At 41.5% G+C, this 18,335-nt stretch overlaps 1 protein-coding gene across 7 annotated transcripts in view; it reads left to right on the top strand.

Annotated features, from left to right (window-relative positions):
* The window catches only part of RABGAP1L (RAB GTPase activating protein 1 like), a 242,839-nt gene that overhangs the window by 195,981 nt on the left and 28,523 nt on the right, over positions 1–18,335 (top strand). Inside the window, exon 1 of one of the 7 annotated variants that reach the window (XM_065674159.1) lies at positions 14,814–16,905. The exons of the other annotated variants lie outside the window; for them this stretch is intronic. Coding sequence (XP_065530231.1) covers positions 16,795–16,905 — 111 coding nt within the window. The 5' untranslated portion in view covers positions 14,814–16,794. Of the gene's footprint in view, positions 1–14,813; positions 16,906–18,335 lie in introns of those variants that run through there. 7 annotated transcript variants of the gene reach the window in all.

The raw sequence follows: 18,335 nt of genomic DNA, 5'->3' as shown, positions 1-18,335 counted from the left end.
ACTTTGTTATCAGGCTGTTGGTTTTGATGACGCTGCAATTTACCCGACCTGTCAGAAGTGAGAGAATAAATATTTCAGCACCTTGTTATTGCTGCATTATTTTCAAATTTTAAATAGTCCTGAAAACAGTAAGTGCCGATTTCTTTCTTAGTGAAAGAAATAAAAGGAGGCTATTGTGCTACTGTTTGGTGCCTGCAGAATATAGATCCCAGTACACAATTTTCTTCATTACAGAAGCTCATCCTGTACCATCATATTTGCATAGGCCTTTATAGACACAAATACCGTTGCTCTTAATAGCAGCAGGAAGCTCAGAGGCAAATTTGGCTCTCACTTCTCTTGTAGCACAAAGTAAAATTTAGGTTTGTGTTACAATGAACTTCCTTCAAGCACAACATGAAGCAGAGTGAGTACCTCTCTGAGGAGGAAGCACATTTGGTAAGAAAGCAGCATCTTACTTGGGATGGTTTGTGTTTCCAAGCAGGACATTTTGACAGTGGGTTCTTGCAAAGGCAGTGACTTTCTAGGCCAGGAGAATCTGCTTTTGCATTGTGTTTCTTTGCTCTGCCCTAAGCTGCTGCAGAGCCATCTTCTCCAGCCAACATGACACCCCAAGCACTTCAGGATATGATAAAAACATGCCTGGTGAGGGCCAGGGCTGTGAAGGGGAAGGAGGCAACTGCCTGGCCTTGGTTACCCTTGAAAACCTCCTGCTCTTGCTCTCCAGCAGCCGAGGACATCCCAGCCTGAAGAGAAAGGTTCAGAGGCACAGCACCAATTGCTCAGGTGAATTAGGAGGACGGGTGGTTGTGGGCCGTGCCAGAGTCCATTTTGTGTTCTGCTCACTCTCATTAACCTTTTTCCATCAGGCAGCTTCTGCTCCAGAAGCAGGCAGAGGTCCTAATGGCTGAAGCAAGCAGGAAATGAGCAGCACATTTAGAGATCCAGTGCTGGGCTGAGAGCTCACGTGGGGGCTTGTGGGGAACCTTGGCTCCCCTGGGAACACCAGAGTGTCCCTCTTTATTTTCCTTGCATCTTTCTGTATTATAGCATCCACAAAATGTCAGTAACAATAATGTCTTTTAGAAGGACTTTGTCACAAGCAGTGTTTGCAGGCTTCCTGTTTAAACAAGGGAACTAGTTACCTATATGACTTGTGGATTTTCAACCTTTGATCCATCATACAGGAATTTTATACAAGATAATGCCCCATCCCTGGGAGTGTTCAGGACCAGGCTGGACAGAGCCTTGGGCAACATGGTCTGGTGTGAGGTGTCCCTGCTCGTGCAGGGTGGTTGAAACTTGATCTTAAGGTCCTTTCCAACCCTAACTCTTCTGTGATTCTATGATTATGTACCATCACAGGAATTTGGGACAGGAGGAGAGGTGGAAAAAAATGAGGCATGTTTTTGAGTCCCTGATGTAAGGGATTTCACATGTCCTTATTCAACAATGAGGGAACATGAAGAACGAGCAACTGTCATTAAGGTTACATGGGTATGGGTTTTGTGTTTGTTTGCTTTTATGATGAAAGTGACTTATAAGGGTTAGCAAGAGGATAAAGATTTCTGTTCTGTGGGAGGCTTCTCAGAAAGATCAGTAATGATGGCTCCTAACTTTTTAATATGCCTTACACTACACTAATGGACTGAAAACAACATTTTATTCTGAAGGCAAATTTGTTGATACCAGCAAACGAGACTTGGCTGCTACGGGAGTGAAAGGAACAAACAACACACTGTAATGTAGGAAATTATTGAGCTTTTATTTTTGTGACCCTGTCTAAATAGGGGGTAATTACAACATAATTCAATTCTGAAAGTCTGGAAACCATGACAGTTGACAGTGAGTGACATTTTAAGAGAAACAAACATATGTTTTAGTACATCTTCTCTTTCAGACTCCTAAGTATTGCTGATTGTATTTGCTCTTCCTGCTTCCTTTTTTCCACTCTTAATACATGAGCAGAATGCAAGATTTAGGCTTGTCTGCTGCACCATCACTTACTAAAATCTCTTTTCCCTGATAATTTCCAGTACTTATGATCTTGCCTGGCTTTACTTTTATGCTTGGTGTGTGTCACAGCTGGGCAACTGCCCCATCTGTCTGTCCTGTGAAGGGAAGGAGGCACTTCTGCATTCATCCATCTGTAACTTCCCTTTCTAACCTGCGCTGCTAGTACTGACAGTACCAGGGCGAGGAGGCCTGCACACTGTCTATGCTACACTGAGCCTTTAGCCTGTGACCCAGCTTCAATAGGTGATGCATGCAGATACCAGCCGTGTAAGCAATAGCACTTCCCTGTAAAATGCAGCTAAGCACTGGAAAATATGAAATACTGGGTCATAGTTAACCTTTAAAATAAAATCCTATGTGGTGGAGAGTGATATAAGCCAGTTGCTGTATGCCTGGTAGTCAGTATATTTGTATTAATAAAGCAGTATTTTTTGATCTCCTTGGAGAGATTAAATCCTAGGATTTACACCTTCAAGGACTCATTTAGGAAAATGAAGAATAAAATTCCTTTTGAGTTTTGATACAGTCTCTGGTTCTTGTGACCTAAACCAAGACTATCTCCCTTCAATCACTTATTTTCCTCAAGTTCAGGGAGCACTAACAGTTTCACCAGACGCTTGAGTTTCCAAATACCCCAGAGATGAATATTTCACAGCAGCTCTGTGAAGCCGGATTTTATCATCTCCCATTCAGAGACAGAGAAGCTGAAGCAGACAGTGCAGCTGTATGCTCAGGCACAGCTAACTCTGGCTATGCAAAAAGGAAAAGTGTCAGGTTATTTTAGGTTGAGGCACTTCTCCAGCAAGGGAATCACATTGTTTCCCAACTAACTATGTCGCCTATAGGTTGTTTTTTAGTGTACATGTAATAGGAATATCTCAGGACAGTCAGTTATCTCTCTGTGTTTCTTTCCTCTGAGATGTCGTTACACCTTTGATAGATTCACTTAATAGGCTCATTAAGGAAATGGAGGGCATCTAAGTGTTTGCTACATCAGTAAGCTTCAGTTGTCTTCTTTTCAACCCCAGACAAATAGGAAAACAAAATATTGCCAAAGGCGTCTCTGTGGACAGCCCCCAAGGACCCAGAAATCATTCTGAAAATTATGAAGATCGAAAACAGCCAATCTGCTGTACAGGATGCCGTTTACTGCCTACAGAAGCGGTGATGGGTTGTATACACTCCACCCCAATCACAGAAACAATTAAGGGCTATGTTGGAGCACTAAGGAGGATGAAATGCAGTTTCCATGCTCCAAGCAACTTTGGTTCACACATAGGCCCCCAGACGGGTCTTACTCTGTTTCTGAAGTGCCACACAACTATAAGCTGTTCTGTAAATAAGAAGTAAAATAAGTTATCAGTGCTCTGTGTATGTGTAGAAAATAGGGGAAAGGGACACTATGTTTTCCCTTTCCTACTCCAGTTTCATGCCTGAACAAGCCACTTAGCATCTTTCCTGACCTGACCACAATCCCACACCACCTTTCAATGGATCATGTGCCATATAGGTCCCTGGTTGTGTCTTGCTGCCAGAGACAAGCTTCACACACACTTAGCAGCGGAAAACAAATAACTGGTACAATCTGGCCCCAAATTAAGTGACCCAGAAAAATCCTTCATTCAAAACTCCCATTTAAGTCTTCCATCAAATGTGTACGTGTTGTTCTTGCTGTTCTCATTGCTCAGTTCTCTTTAATAGCTGCTGTCTATATAATGATTCTCTGTGTCCACATGAGGTTGTTCCAGAAGGGTAAAGAAGCAATATAGTTTAGAGGAATTATTTGGCTAGAACAAGTAGATCTGTGCTGTTGAGATTGAGTTACTCAAAAGAGTCACAGGGACCAAATTCTTTGAGTGAATGCAGAGGTGGTATCAAGATAACCTACACCTGAAATTGATGAGGAAATACATTAGGTAACTCTGCAACTGAAAACATGGTATGTAGTAAGGGGGCACTAATATAGCAAGGGTAGTCTGATATGATTGGGTTTGAGCTATTTAAAATCGTTAATAAGTAATTAACCCATGAGGTGACTGTAATGGACATAATTTTTTCAAGACTAAATTATTAACTTGCCAGGCACGCTTTGGAATTTATCAGTACCCAGGCAGGGCAAAGCCCCTTGGCTGCATTAATTAAAGATCCGCAGCACTGAGGAAGCACTCCTAAAAGATGCCCACTGTATCAGATTCACTGGTTAATGCTTTTCTGCTTGCTGCCACTCAGAGGCCACCTCCCCAGTTTTACATTCAATTTGTCTTTTGCTGAGAAGCTGCTAATTTCATGCTACTTTAGCCCTGCAGCAGCCAGACTGTTGCTAAGCAACCTCCAAAATGCTGAAGGGGCCATGGTTTAGCTGCTTTTCTGCAGCCCACCCTCATCCTTATTTATTTGCTTTTACAAGTTATTTATTTATATGGCAAAACAGATCTTTTTTTCATAACATGGAAGCAGAGCTGTAAGCCTCCGTGTTGCAGCAGGGTTGCCTTTACTTGCATAGCTGTTTGGCCTCTCTCCAGCATCATCCAGTATGCTCTTTACTGGTGTTTCTGGTCATCAGCTGAGCAGACTAATCATGATATTTGCTGAGCTGGAGTGGCGTCCGGGAGTATGCAGGAAATATATTTCAACGGCATAGTTGGCCATGGACTGCTGTGGAGTCTGTTTGGTCCCAACAGTCTCTGATGGAAGAAAGAAAGGGTCAGAACAAAGATGGCTTTAAGCCATTTTTGTGCTTACTTTATTTCTGGCTGCTTTAACTTCAGCTGTGTCCCTGTTTCAGGCTTTTTGTTGCCGAACTAGATCCGCAAAGGTTATCCTTCACCTGCCCGGCAACGCTGGGAAAAACCTTGCTGTAGAGGCAGTCCTACAGGAGCAACTGCATTTTTGAAGGGTGGGGTTTGGATCCGGGCCAGGGCACAGATTTAGCCTAAATTGTATCAAAAGAGGAGCAGGTTGCTGATGGAGTATTTGGTGTATAGATAAACTGGCTGGGCGTTTGTAATGGCTTCAGGTGGATAGAGGAGGGTAGCAAAAGTGTAATGAAGCTGCAACCAAGCCGCTTGTTCTAGGTGTGCTTCCAAAATGGGGGAAGATCAAAGTGGTTTGTGGGTACTATTACATCCTGTGCTGCCAAGCAAAAAATAAGGACCACTGTTTTGAATCACTTTTCACAACCAGGAAAGGATTAAGTGGATGTACTACGATGCACAGAGCTGGCTGTGTTTGTTGTGATAGCATTGGTCACGTCAGCATTGGTGTTAGACTGTGATGATAACTTTAGTGAAAGAACTGCCACACTCTTCAGTAAAGGCTTCAGAAACAATTCAGATGCTTTCACAAGCTCCAGTTTTTTACATCTTTACTCCAGCACAGTACAGTAGCTTGAGAAAAGGGGGATAAATCCTGTATTTGGAATGAACAGCTACCAGACTGTTGCGCCCCCCCCCCCCCCTTTCCTTTTAGTTTCAGCAAGTAGAGACAATATTCATGAGCTGCATCTTTGGAGTACACTTTTTCCACAGCTGTTGCCTTTTGGGCTTTTCCTTACTGTCTTCAGCTGCTGCTGGGTGGTAGCTTCTCTATCTGCAGTAGTGCTTGTTGAAGACTTCTTTTTGATAGGAAAATAAGTTTTCTGCTTTGATGATCTAGCCACTACCTGACCCGCTCTGGAGAAGAACAGAGAGAAGCACCTGAATGCTTAGTTTTGTACATGCAGTCCTGAGGAACAGGGGTTATGCACAAGGTCAAATGTAAGTTTTTTACATCAAAGTGAGATGAGAAAGGTGATGGTTTAAGTCCAAATTTAATTTTCGCCTTATTTGCTTTAATCATTTGATTACCTATTTGGAAAACAAAAGTATTTCTGAGTGTGGTTTGGCATGCTCATTCTGTATTGTGATTTTTTCAAAGTGAACTCTTGGTCTTTTTGTCATTTATGACATGTATCTGTCACTGAGATGTCCACTTTTTATTTACATTCAGAGGAGCACTGGTTGTAAAACCTTTGCTGACTTGCAGCTCCATGTATTTTTTTAATATGGTTGAGATTTCACAAGCCAAGTTGTGCGGTTTGTGATAGTGTGTATGATTTGGTGCCGTTCTTCACATAGAATTCAGAAATGTGCTAGGTGTTTGGGCAAGTATTTAAGTTATCTCAGGTATTTTTTCAACTAAGTTGTGAAAAAAAAACACAGGAGACTTATTCCAGGGCATTTGAGCTGGTTCTAACTTTTACTGCCCTGAGAAGTTGTTTCAGGTACACTTAAAAGGACTGAATCAGCAGATGGTGATTTCATTAACTTGAAGACAGGAAGAAAAGATCTTTCATATAGGAAGATGTCAGGTGTTTAGGGAGTAACAGATGATAATTAACCCTGAATTACACCCAGAGGCAGGCAAGTGGCTAGTATGGGTGGGAATCTCTCTGTTTCTTGTTGTGGCTCTTCCCACCTGATGTACTCTAGAACTTCCAGAGCTCTGGCAAAATGTAGGGTGGTCTGCAGTGCTGAGAAAGGATAAAGCATACTTAAGCTGATAAAGGCATTACAGGAGACATAGCTGCCTGGGGCTATGACTGATGGCTGGTTTGTGCTGCTGCCTGTTGTACTGTCTTCAGTGGTGTTGGGCCTAGCCAGCTGTATATACCCTGAAGTTCTGTAACTGTGAAAGATCCAAGAAGAGCACAAGAATGCAAGCAGTACTGATAAAGGAAGCACATGTCATATGTTCCTAATAGAAAACAAAAGAAAAAAGAATAAAAATGTAGTATTGCCCACAAAATAACCTGAATGTTTTGCAGTGTACTACTGATAACAGGTTGCCAAAAGAGACACCAAGTTAGGGCAATCAGTCTTAACCTCACAGTGAGCTTTTTTTCTTCCTGCTGTTATACTTCATTATGAGAGATAAGAAAAGGCTGACTCAGATGTTTCTGGTCTTTCTCAATTTCTTAGTCCTAAGCAGTGTTACAGAAACTATCCTTTTGTTTTTATTTTCCCCGAAGACAGTTCAGTAGAGATACCGTCTGCCTCAGTAATGTTAATAGTGTGCAACATCAGGGATATACTGTGTCACAAGAATCACCAGTGTGACTCATTCATTTCACTCTCCTTAAAACTGGGGGAGCCCCGTCAATGTACTGCTAAATCAATTGCCAGTCTCAGGAGTGTTTCTAAGTCCATGTTTAATTTTCCAGGAATTTTCTGTTTTTTTGCAGAACTGTAAAGAAGTTCTGCAATGAGACATACCTATTGAAGAAAAATATTGTGTGGCTTTCCAGCAAACAACCATCATATGGCTGAGAAAGGTCATCAAATCCTTCACCACTTTTAGAGAGTAATTAGTTTTAAAGAGTAATAAGAAACTGACTTATTCTCCTACAGATGCAGCAGAGGACATCTGTAGCCTTTCAAACCATCACATATGTCACATATAGACAGCGATATAGTTTTTCTTTTTCACATTAGTTATTAGTTTGTTATGAGTTGGTTTATTTTTCTTCATTTTCAGATCAGCATCTTATTTACACCATTAAATGAAATGGTTCAGTTCACTATTGCTGTAGGCAAAAGAATGAAATCATAGGGCTTATTCTTGCAGTCTCCGAATGAGTGAACAAATGCAGTCACTGATTTTCCCCTTGTTAATTTGAACTGTAAACACATGGTTGAAATTTGATAGATGGTATTTGATTTGATACCAGTGGATGGTGGGCTGAAGCTGCTGCCTTGTTCACAGCCGACATTGAAACTGAGAGAAACAAAAGCATGGTATCTCTTTTCCATGGTTATAAACCGAATTTTCCCATTTTTAGCTTTTTTTTTTTTTTTTTTTCTCCTGTTCTGCTTAGGGTATTGGCTTTTCCAAACAGCGGAAATAATGATGTTGATGATGTAGAAAGTGTGCTTTGGAAATACATTGAGGAGTTTTATGGTGGTAGAAGCCTCTTTTTAGAAAGTTTTTTTGTGAATCATCCTAAATTTTATTGCATCCTCTGTTTTAATTTGCTTGCTCTTGTGGTTTTTATTTGTTTGTGGGGTTTTCTTCAAAGCAAGCAAAAATTAGCTCCCATTCATTCCAGCACACTGGGAATGAGTGAGCTTCCCAGCAGCACAGCCCTGGCACACATGGCAGAAATACTGACCTCAGCTTGAGTACTACATTGTGCCCAGCTTGAGCACATGGATACCAGATAAAAACGTTCTCTTGCCCTGTGGGCATCTGTGCTAAGCTGGACCAGTTCCCGGGGGAGGGGGGGTGGTGTAGTGGTGTGGTATTATTTTTATCTCTTAGATGCATAGATACAGTAATAGTAGTAATAAAGACCTATAGTCCAGATTTTAAATAAAAGACAAACTTGGAATAAGACAAATGGGGAGAGTAGAAGAGTATATGGAAATATCTTTGGTCTCTGGTGTGTGAAGAAATAAACTCATTATCATGTAGAGAGTTCTTTGACAACTTCTGGAATAACCTGCCTTCTCTCCCCCTCCATATATTTGAGCTTGTAAAATAAGCTTATTAACAGGCAAATCAAGACAGGTTAATCTTTAAATCGTATGTAAATACAGAACCTTTTCTCACTGTGGTTTATTGAAGTATTAAACATAGATGCAGATTTTCACAGTAGGAGCCTAGATCAGCACAGTTAAGCACTGAAATAGTTTGTCTCCCAAATCATCTTCTGAGAATAGAATTCCCCTTTCACTGTACTGTATGGTAATGAATAGGGATTTAGCGGCAAAGGATTATGTGAAGCTTAGATTAGTGGATGCCACTGGTAGTCTTACACAGCTGATCGGCTTGTACAGCCCTGAGCTTCTTTCCTGCTCTGGAGTTGACCTGTACAAATTCCAGAGGAATTTATTGAGGGGAGTACCGAGACTTAGCTGCCTTCTGTCTTTGCCAGACAATGGATTTCGTGTCAGATACTCTCTGTATCATTTTGCTGTTAATCATCTTTGGTATATATATATATATGAGCAAGAGCTGTTTTCTGGACTCTCTTGGCTGCGTTCAGTCCTTTGACCTCCAAGTTAATGCTTTCCTTTTTCACTCCAGCATTGTGGGACACATTGTTCTCCTGGAAAGTGTCAGTAGTTTGTACTTTTAATGTATAATACATGAAACAGTCTCATTTCAGAGTCTTCAAGCATGCCTCAGTCTAGACCGAGTCTCACAATCAGTCTGACTTCTATACCTCAGCTGCTGATACAGCTTGAGCTAGTCTGTCTGGTTTAGCCCAGTTTATCTAACACCGTGTGCCATTTCCTGCTCACCTGCATCATTTGAATCTTAATTACTCTTTATCTCATCTTCCAAGCAATCATACTGTGGATTTATTTTTGCTTTGGGAATATGCCATTACTGTTGTGCTATTTACACACAGAAAATGCCTCAGCTTTTCCATGAGGCTTCTGTCAGGGGTTCTGCATGGAGCACATGGCCACAGCCCTTTCTGGGGCGTTGCTGTGGTGCTCCTGGGGTACCAGCACAGCAGCCCCTGCCTCATCATTGCACAGTAGGGTTTGTGCCTAGCCAGCTCCAGTGGTTTTGATGGACAGTGGATGTGCTGTGGTCCTGCCTTTCTCTTTCTTTTAGTTAATTACAAGAATTTCTCATAGTAACTCTCCAGCCTTTCTTCCGTTCTCCTTTTTTTCCTCATCTCTGGCTAAAAGTCAGATACAAAGTAACCATCAGTAAAGATACTCAAATCTGATGTAATACAGGGCGCTTCAGAGAGGTCATCCAGGTAAACATGTCATTGCGCTCTCAATGTGCAGTATGGCTTGTTCACAAGACACTTAACAGCACTCTGGAGAAGACTTGTCAGACAACATTATAACAATCACAACAATAACAATACCACTTCTAGTTTTGCATTTTTCATTAATTTTACCTTTATTAATCTTCCCCTGGGAGGTAGATAAGAACTGTTAACCCCTCTTTGGGGTGGGAAAGAAAGATATAGGGATATATATCTTCCTTCAGAAAGAAAGTCACGTGTGGGCTTGGAATGAAAAGCCCTGGGTCCTGGGCCCCAGTGAGATTCTCTTCATGTGACAAATGCTATTTAAGGTGCTACTTGATGTTAAGTAATATCTTTTGTTGCTGATCATATGCTGTAAATCAGAAGACAGTAGACCATGGGTGAAGGTAGTGATACAGATATATACTTGCTGTATGATTATCATTTGTATGAAGCCTAAACTAAGTCTGTTACTCTGATGAAGTTTTTGCTTGATAAAATCTGGCTCTGCTTGCATTTAGCTTGCGGGCAGTTTGGGTGAAATCCCTGAATCAAGCTATACTGAAACCAGGCCAGAAATCCATATAAATAATTGTGAGTGCAAAGCATTTCTATGCAACTGCTGTGCTAATTTCCTTGAAGAATATGCTTGAGCCCATTTTTTTTTGTTTTCAATACCAGTTGAAGTGATAAATGCAACAAGTTTAAAATACGTTTCACAGGTAGTGTTGGGTTAGGATCAGTTTATTATAGAACTTAACTCTCAGTGGCATTTGCATGATCTAAATGCCATACAAGCATTTTTTTCAGTTGTTGGGTAAGTAGCCCCAGGGAATATATATCGAGGACATTTACAATGGCAAATGGATTGTTGATGTTTGTGCCTTCAGCAGGTGGAGGGGCCTGTTTGTGCTGATTTGGCTCTGAGGGCATAGATTCAGGAGACACTGGCCGTGGCCTTGGAGAGGTGTAGGAAGGTCCAGAGGATATATCCTGCTTTGAACTGCTGCCACCTCCCTCAGTTGTGGTATTGTTTATGGGCGTCTGCCATCGCTGAACTGGGAGGAGATAAAAAATGGGTCCCCAAAGAGAAGGGGTGAAATACGAAATGGGTGGCAGAAGCCTGTTGCTTTCTAGGAAATTATACACTAAATCTGCTTAGGAATTTTTGCCTTTTCCCTCTGAATGACTTCTGTAGGGCTGTCTGCAGTGCAGACTAGCGTGGCCTCACTCACAGTGCATTAGGCTGAAGCAGCCATTGGCATGTTGCGGAGCTCACCAGCACCACCCTTGCAAACGGGTAAAAAAAATGCCCTAATTTGCTAAAATAAAGGGATGGGGAAGTAGGAAATACGCTCAGCTTTGTTCTAAACCTCAGTCAGTTATATTGGGATTTGCATACAATGTATGCTCCAAATATACTGTAAAACCTGTTTTACAGTATACAGCCAAAGGCAAGGATGTCCAAAATCTCACAGTAAGATTCAGTATTCCTTTTACTTAGCGGCAATACTGGCTCAGGGATAACTGGCTCTTTTCTTGTTCCTCTGCCTCACTGCCTCTATCACCTGTCAGACTGCAGCTCTTTGCAGAGCCATGCAGTAACCTGCACCAGTAGTTTGGACTGCTCTGAGCCCTGTGCTGCCTTTCGCTCTGGAAAAACATAGGCAAGCAAAAAAGTCATCCCAACAGTTAATGCAGACTCTTGACAGACAAGAAGGAATTTCATGAAGCAGGATACTTCTGCCGTACAGTTGACATCTGAAGGAAACTCGGCTGAAGAAAGGAAATAATTTCTAGTGCCTTTAGAAAGTGATAATGGCAGTGTGGAAAAGAAATATGAAAACATAAAGTAAAAATGTGTATTTAAAGAATTAAAAATCAAAACAAGAGTCATGAGTTAATTTAAAAGGCTGCAAAATACTCTGGAATAGATTGAGCTGAATAATAATAAGTATGTACCTGTAGGCTGGCATCCCAGCTGCACTACTCTTTAATCTTTTTCAAGTTCATATTGTTTTCAGAAATCAAAATGGGCGGATTTGTTTTAGGCAGCTTCATGCCCTTGTTTAGCTGCAGTTTCAAGTTAATGTAAAACCTGAAATGAAGTGCGAGCATTAATAACCATCTCTTTGAGAAGCAGAACAAATACACAGAACAGGATTAATCGAGAATATGCTTTTAAAAATACAGGGAGTGACCTTCAACAGGTTGGGGAGCTATTGGCTGGCCCGCTCTTCCACCCTTTGCAGTTTAGGAATGACACTAATTAACAGTTTTGCATGGGACTAGGTTTTTGTGTGGCATGCAGCTGATTTGGGCAGGCTGGGAAAAAGGGATTGGGGTATTTTCTGCTACATTCGTTTTAATCCATAATGAAGCACTGAATACATTTTTAAGGGTTCCTCTGCCTTTGCACTCACTTTGTTAGTGCTTTCCTCGAGACTGAAGGAGACCAGGATGCTAGCACTGCCCTCCTTTATTATGTGTGCTTACAGTAAATAATTCAAGAGGCAGGCAACCTAAAATGAAGATTCAGAAATCCTCGGCTTTTCCCTACAATGGGCTACACATTTACATTGCGGGGGGTGGGGGTGCATGCCAGCATCGCTGGTTTGTCAGGAGTGCCTCTGCCTCAGCAATTCCAGCCACGCTGACCTCTGCCACAGCTGGGAGGGAAACATTCACTCTCTCCAGCAGGATTGCTTTGCTGGCTTTAATCTGCAAAAATGAGTTTACAATCTTGCCTGCTTTCATATCAGGAGAATGTGGCGTAGCTGCAAATTAGGAGGATTTACCCATGTAAGGACATATGCTAGAGCACATCAAGCCCAGATTTTTCCACACATTTGGTGGATAATTTTAGGAGAAACACAGGTGCACACACCCACTTCTTTGGGGAAAAAAAAAAAAAGGCCATGTTATTTGACATTTAAAATAATAAAAATGAAACTTGGAGAGGCAATTGCTGAACTGTAGATCAGCCTGAGCCTGGTAACTGCTTTTCTTGAATGGGCATTCCTGCAAGCAATGGCTTAGTGTTCAGTTCTCACTTTGAATCCAAAAATATGTCTAAAGGTATTTACCTTCTGATGTCTAAAACTGGAACAAAATCACAGCCTTCTCGGAGGCTGCACCAGCACAGCACTAAATGCTTTGCTCCTTATTCTGCTGGAATAACCACACGTGCAAGGGACCGGCAGCTGCTCCCCTGCCTTTCGCTCTAGCACAGGCATTTGGCATGGCTGAGGGTTTGGCACAGCAGGGTGACCTCCTAAGGGCAGCCACAATGTCTACCAGGGCTTTAGGTGGCACTGCAGCTGACCTAGTGTGTGGACAGAAGGTGTGGCTATGTGCTGTTCTCTGATGGTCGGTAAGCCCTTTGTGGGTGAGGAAAGAACGTAATTGTGCTTTGGGATTCTCAGCGTTTGACTTGTTACCCGTGTTTTTCAGTTGGTGGTTATGTTTGAAGCAGTTCTTACAGGTCATTACTGGGTAAGGGAATTATGAAGAGTGTGATACTACTGTTATTCATTCCCACTGGGGGAAAAACCCTGTATACTTATCTTGAAGGCTGCCAAATGCCATTCCAAGTGCTCTGAAAGGAGTTTTATGCTTCCTTATCTGAAGACTGCTATGATCTTTCCAGGTTCATTAATACATGAAAAGCAAATTGCAGAAAATGCCTTTGTGTTTCAGAAATGTGGTGGCAGGAGGGGAGCGCATAGAGAGAAGCTGCACATACCTCACATACGTAACGCTTTCCAGTCTATCAGAAGATCCTATCCCCATCAGATAGCAGCAAGACATTCCTGGGGGTGGAGTGAGAGTGAATTTATCTTGGGAGTGAGCAGGATTTTGCTTTGCTAAGCTAGCTGGTTTGCTCAGTTCAGGAATTTTCCATTCACCTCTATTATCCACCAGGATATAAATCCCAACAACTGTTATTAGGGCTGCTTACCTTAATTAGTTAACAGTTTCCTGCAGCTTTACCTGTCCTTCTGCTGGCTCTCCTCTCTCATCCTGACTGCTTGATTGAAGTGCTTCTCCAAAAATTCCTGCTTTGGAGGTATGCTTTCAAAACTGTGTTGTGGAGGGGACTGTGTTCCTGCAAGGTAGATGTGCTGTTATACAGAGAAGTGCTCTTTGCTTTCAAGAATATGAAGCTGCCCTACTTGATTTTCATTGTCTTTTGATAGATTATTCATCACTTCAGCATTCAGAAACCCTGGCTGAGGGGAAGGCTCTGTATTGAAACACTGGGAGGACTGTGTAGTGCGGCCTGAAGAGCTGGTGAAGGGTTACCTCTCTGCTTGCCTTTTCCTTTTCAGTTCCTTTGGTGTGAGCATGCTACTACTGTGTCTGGGTGGACGTGTTTGCTTCAGTCAGTTTAATTCAAAAGGTTTAGTTTAGTTGGCTCGATACTTACAATTTCATGCACTGATTCGGAGTATAGCAGACTGTTAATACAGATGGAAAATGAAGGTTCATAGGGATTTGTGGGCAGCTCAGCTCCATTAGCTTGAAACAACAGCTGAAAAACATCCTTTTCAAAGATATGCATTAGTCAACATCAAAATCAGTTGTTACTTCTTAAAATAGCTAGTTAGAACATGCCAGAATTACAAGCCCTTTGTTAAGAATAGATATGAGAAGAATTATTAGTAACCTGTAGATTTAGTGCTGTTACATCTTCCTAACCTTTCTGTTTAAGATGAAAAGCTACAAGGGAATATAGGTTCTGGTCCATAATTCCTTATAAATAGAAATGCCTGCTGGCTAAATCAGAGGAGGGGTTCAGGTGGCTGCAGCTGCAGAGTGCGTCTGATAATTTGCATTCTCCACCTCCTGCCCTTGCTGCAGAATTAAATTGGGCTCTTATTAACATGGGAATGTTGTTTGTTACACCGCCTGCTCCCTCCCCTGCGCCTACATGACTGTTCCAATGTAATGTCAGCCCCTGTTGGGAGCCTCGGGAGTGGGTGCCAGCAGGGTGGGAGGAGTTGTGGGAAGGGATTTCTTTACCTATTACAACAGGTGCCTTTGTCAGCACACCTCGGAGGCAGCTGAGGAGGAGCCGCTGTTAGTCTTACGCTTTGAACTTTTGCTACAAGAAAAAACAAAACCCACCCCACAAGGCAATGAAAGCGAAGAGGAAGCGGTCATTTAAAGCACCTCGGAAAACCTAAGCAGGATTTAGCAGAGCAGGTACGATTTTTGTATAGGTGACAGGGAGAGTCATCTCGTGAGCTGGATATTGCTTCAGGATTGGAGTCCAAAATATTTCTGCTGTGGGAATTAAATGGAAAAATTTCAAGCCTCCAAAGAAGAATGAAAAAAAATGCACTATAGGTGCGTTTCAAAGGAAAAATACCTTCTTCCTCCTGCAAGGGTTAAGCATGATCAGAATCTCGAGGATTTAACTTCAAGTGCTGCATTTTTTGTTTGCCATAAGCCTATTAGAACTCTCTCTGTTTCCTAGCAATAGCATGTAATTTCTCCCTCTATTTAAGTGAAAGAGATGTTGAGTTTTTAATCCTGTACACTACAGTTGTTGCTCAAGTTTCCTATTCAAATGCAAATAGCACCTGGTGCTATTTAGATACCTATGTAATCTTTGATAAAGATATGCCAGGAGCACAGGAAAAAGGGAAAAGCAAGGTGGGTCTGACCCTGTTTATTCAGGAAAGTGAGAGCGTAACCATATGCTACCACCAACCTGAACTGGAAATTTTCTGCCAGCTGCGTCCAGCACATACTCTTTTTGGAGACAAACACACAGCTGAAATGATTTCCTTTTCTTGAGCAGGTATGATTTTTCACTAGGAAGAACAAAAGGCTTCCAGAGAAGATAAAGATGTAGTGGATGAGTCCAAACAGAAGTACTGATTTGATTCGGAGTTTTACCTTGCCCAAGTGTCTTGAAAAGAATTTCTTTTGGGGATACTTTGTTTCTTCAAATCAGTTATTATTTTCTGGATTTTCATTTGTAACTTTGAGAATACTGTGGTTTTTTAATGATTTTCCCAATTTTTTTCCTTGTGCTGTTTTTTCTATGTGTCAGATAGATGTTATGAAAATGAATTAGAAAGTAAGGAGCAATTTGGAAGTCAGCTTTGCTGTTTAGGACTCATAGACAAGAGATACCGTATCATTTCTTGATTAAAGGAAACCCATCCCAGATTCAGGTTGAAAACCTACTGTGGAAAGTTCCAATTGCATAAATTGGGTTTATTTCACTTGTGGAGGTGCAAGTTTATTCAAGGAAGTGTTTACAGCCTTCACTGCATTTTGCATGGCTGTTTTCCTCTGTGTTACAAGTGGATACTGAAGGACTCTTTGTGGAGGGTTGTGACTTGATGCCATCAACTTCTTGCTAAAGTCTGCATGGCACAAAATACAGTTCAGGTCTGTGCAGAAGTAGAAGTGAGTGTTATTAAAGATTTTAAAGGAGAGATTTAGAAACTTGTGGAAAATTACAAGGAGCATCTGAAAGAAATTGTCATTGCACCAGTCTGTGAATTTACAAATAAGCAGGAAAATGCAGTTCATTGGGAAGTGAGACTGCTAACAAGAATATCAGCTTTCGTGGGAGAAAACTGGATATAAAGAATAAGCAATTGCTACAAAGTTTGAGAAGAACAGAAGGGATTCGAGTCCTCCTGTCAAGCACTGGCAGATCTTTTCTTGCTTAATACTAACCTGATTTGGCTACTGCTTTTTCATCTTCAGATACTGGAATTAAACAAGTTCCCTGGCTTTCAACAAACTTCAGCAAATGCCTTTTGCAAGCTGGATGTTGGGACTGTGAGCAGGTGTTTCTTATGTGCTTCCCGTGATAATAAAAGGGACCTGTGAGAGGAAAACCCACACGGGAGCTGATCTGCTGGGTCATATTTTCTCTTGTGACACTCCTTCCTCATTAGCTTCTTCGGGTGGGTGTGAACAACTGACACGGAACTGAGCCAAGGTGCAGCCTTGGATTGCCAACCTGCTCTGGCCGCTAACGGCAGCTTGCCGGCAAAATGATGGAAGAAATCTCCATAATGGTGGCGTACGATGCCCATGTTTTTAGCCAGCTCTACGACGAAGACTTTCTGGCCAATCTGGTGGCAGGCAGCAAACCCAGATGTGTGGTAGGTGTTGCTCTTGCTCATTTGACAATAATGCTTAGAAGTTATACTCTGTCCAGTAGTTAAGTCCTTCTGCTGAAAGCTACTCATTATTTAGTTTCTCTCTTTATTACTTTCTCAGAAATTTGCTGTCGTGCATTAACAAAATTAAAATAATCTTGGAAGAGATGAGATTATTAAAATAATACCTTTCTGGGCTGCTAAATTCAGAAGAAGGTTCAGTAGGATAATAGTTAAAATAGTATTTTTGAAATAATATTGAAATAATTGAAATAATAATTAAACTGGCAAATGACTGAACTTATCTAACAATGGAATCAGCACTAAATTATGTAAAGAGTTTCTGTGTCTTAGCAGGTCAGTTACAAGTTCAGGCCAGATGCCTGGGGTGTAGGTCACCGTCATCACTAGAGCTAAGAGAATCTCTCCCCCGCTGTGGGAATGGCAATGTTACACTTTTATATGTTGTTCTGAAATCAGCATAAATATCTGTAAAAACATTTTAGTTAAATGACTATTTTTCGTAAGTAGCATGTATCTTTACGTAAATGACAGGTACAGAGTGGTCATCTTCCTCGTTCATGGAGATCCCAGCACTTGTAGGGAGCTGCATTCAAGTCAGTGTCTTAGACTCCAGTTTGGTGGCAAAGTTCATCCATGGTCTCAAATTCTGCAGATGAGCCCATGTGCCAGCCCGTCTGCCTAGAAGCGGTCAAAAGAAGTCTTTGAAAATAAAATACATGTGTTGATGCTGAGCTCTGCTTGAAAGTAGATACAGTTAAAATTTAAGTCTGAATATGAATCAGGCTAATTGTTTAGCAACCCAATTAAGCATCTGTGTTTGCAGGTTTTGGTCTGTGTATGTGTTTGTATCCAGGTAATTCACTAAACTGTGACAAACGAAGGTGTGCTCAGAAGAGAAAAAAATGCTTTATTGCTATCTTGTGTAAAACCTCTCTGCATATTTGCTGCTTGGGTTTTTCTGGCTTTCCATGCTCTGGAAGACCTGGGTGCAGGGACTCCATCTCCCAGAGACCTCTGGATCTAAACTAGAGTTCTGTCAGTCCTTTTTATCATGATGTCTTTTGCTGTCTCTGACCTCCTCTAGGTCATTACAAGGCCCATTAGAATAGTTAGAAAATAAACATGGAAATTGAGTATGCATAAAACTGTGTACTTTAATATGGCCTGGTTAGAGACTGAACTCCAAACAGACTTTTACTTAACCAGCATACTAGGAGTCACACATGCTTTTCCCATTACTTTTAAATACATGGTATACCTTAATTCATTGTCAAGCCACAATGTTTCCTCTTTTTCTCCCTTAGCTGATTGCTATGGCAGTATCTGCTATTGTGACTAGAAGCCCAGAGTAGTATCTTTCCTACAGGGAGGTACCCATGTTGCAATAGGATTAACAGGAGCCAGGTTCC

This window comes from Lathamus discolor, chromosome 3, assembly GCF_037157495.1.
Source record: "Lathamus discolor isolate bLatDis1 chromosome 3, bLatDis1.hap1, whole genome shotgun sequence".
Lineage (NCBI taxonomy): Eukaryota > Metazoa > Chordata > Aves > Psittaciformes > Psittacidae > Lathamus > Lathamus discolor.
This window is presented reverse-complemented; position numbering and strand designations above follow the sequence as displayed.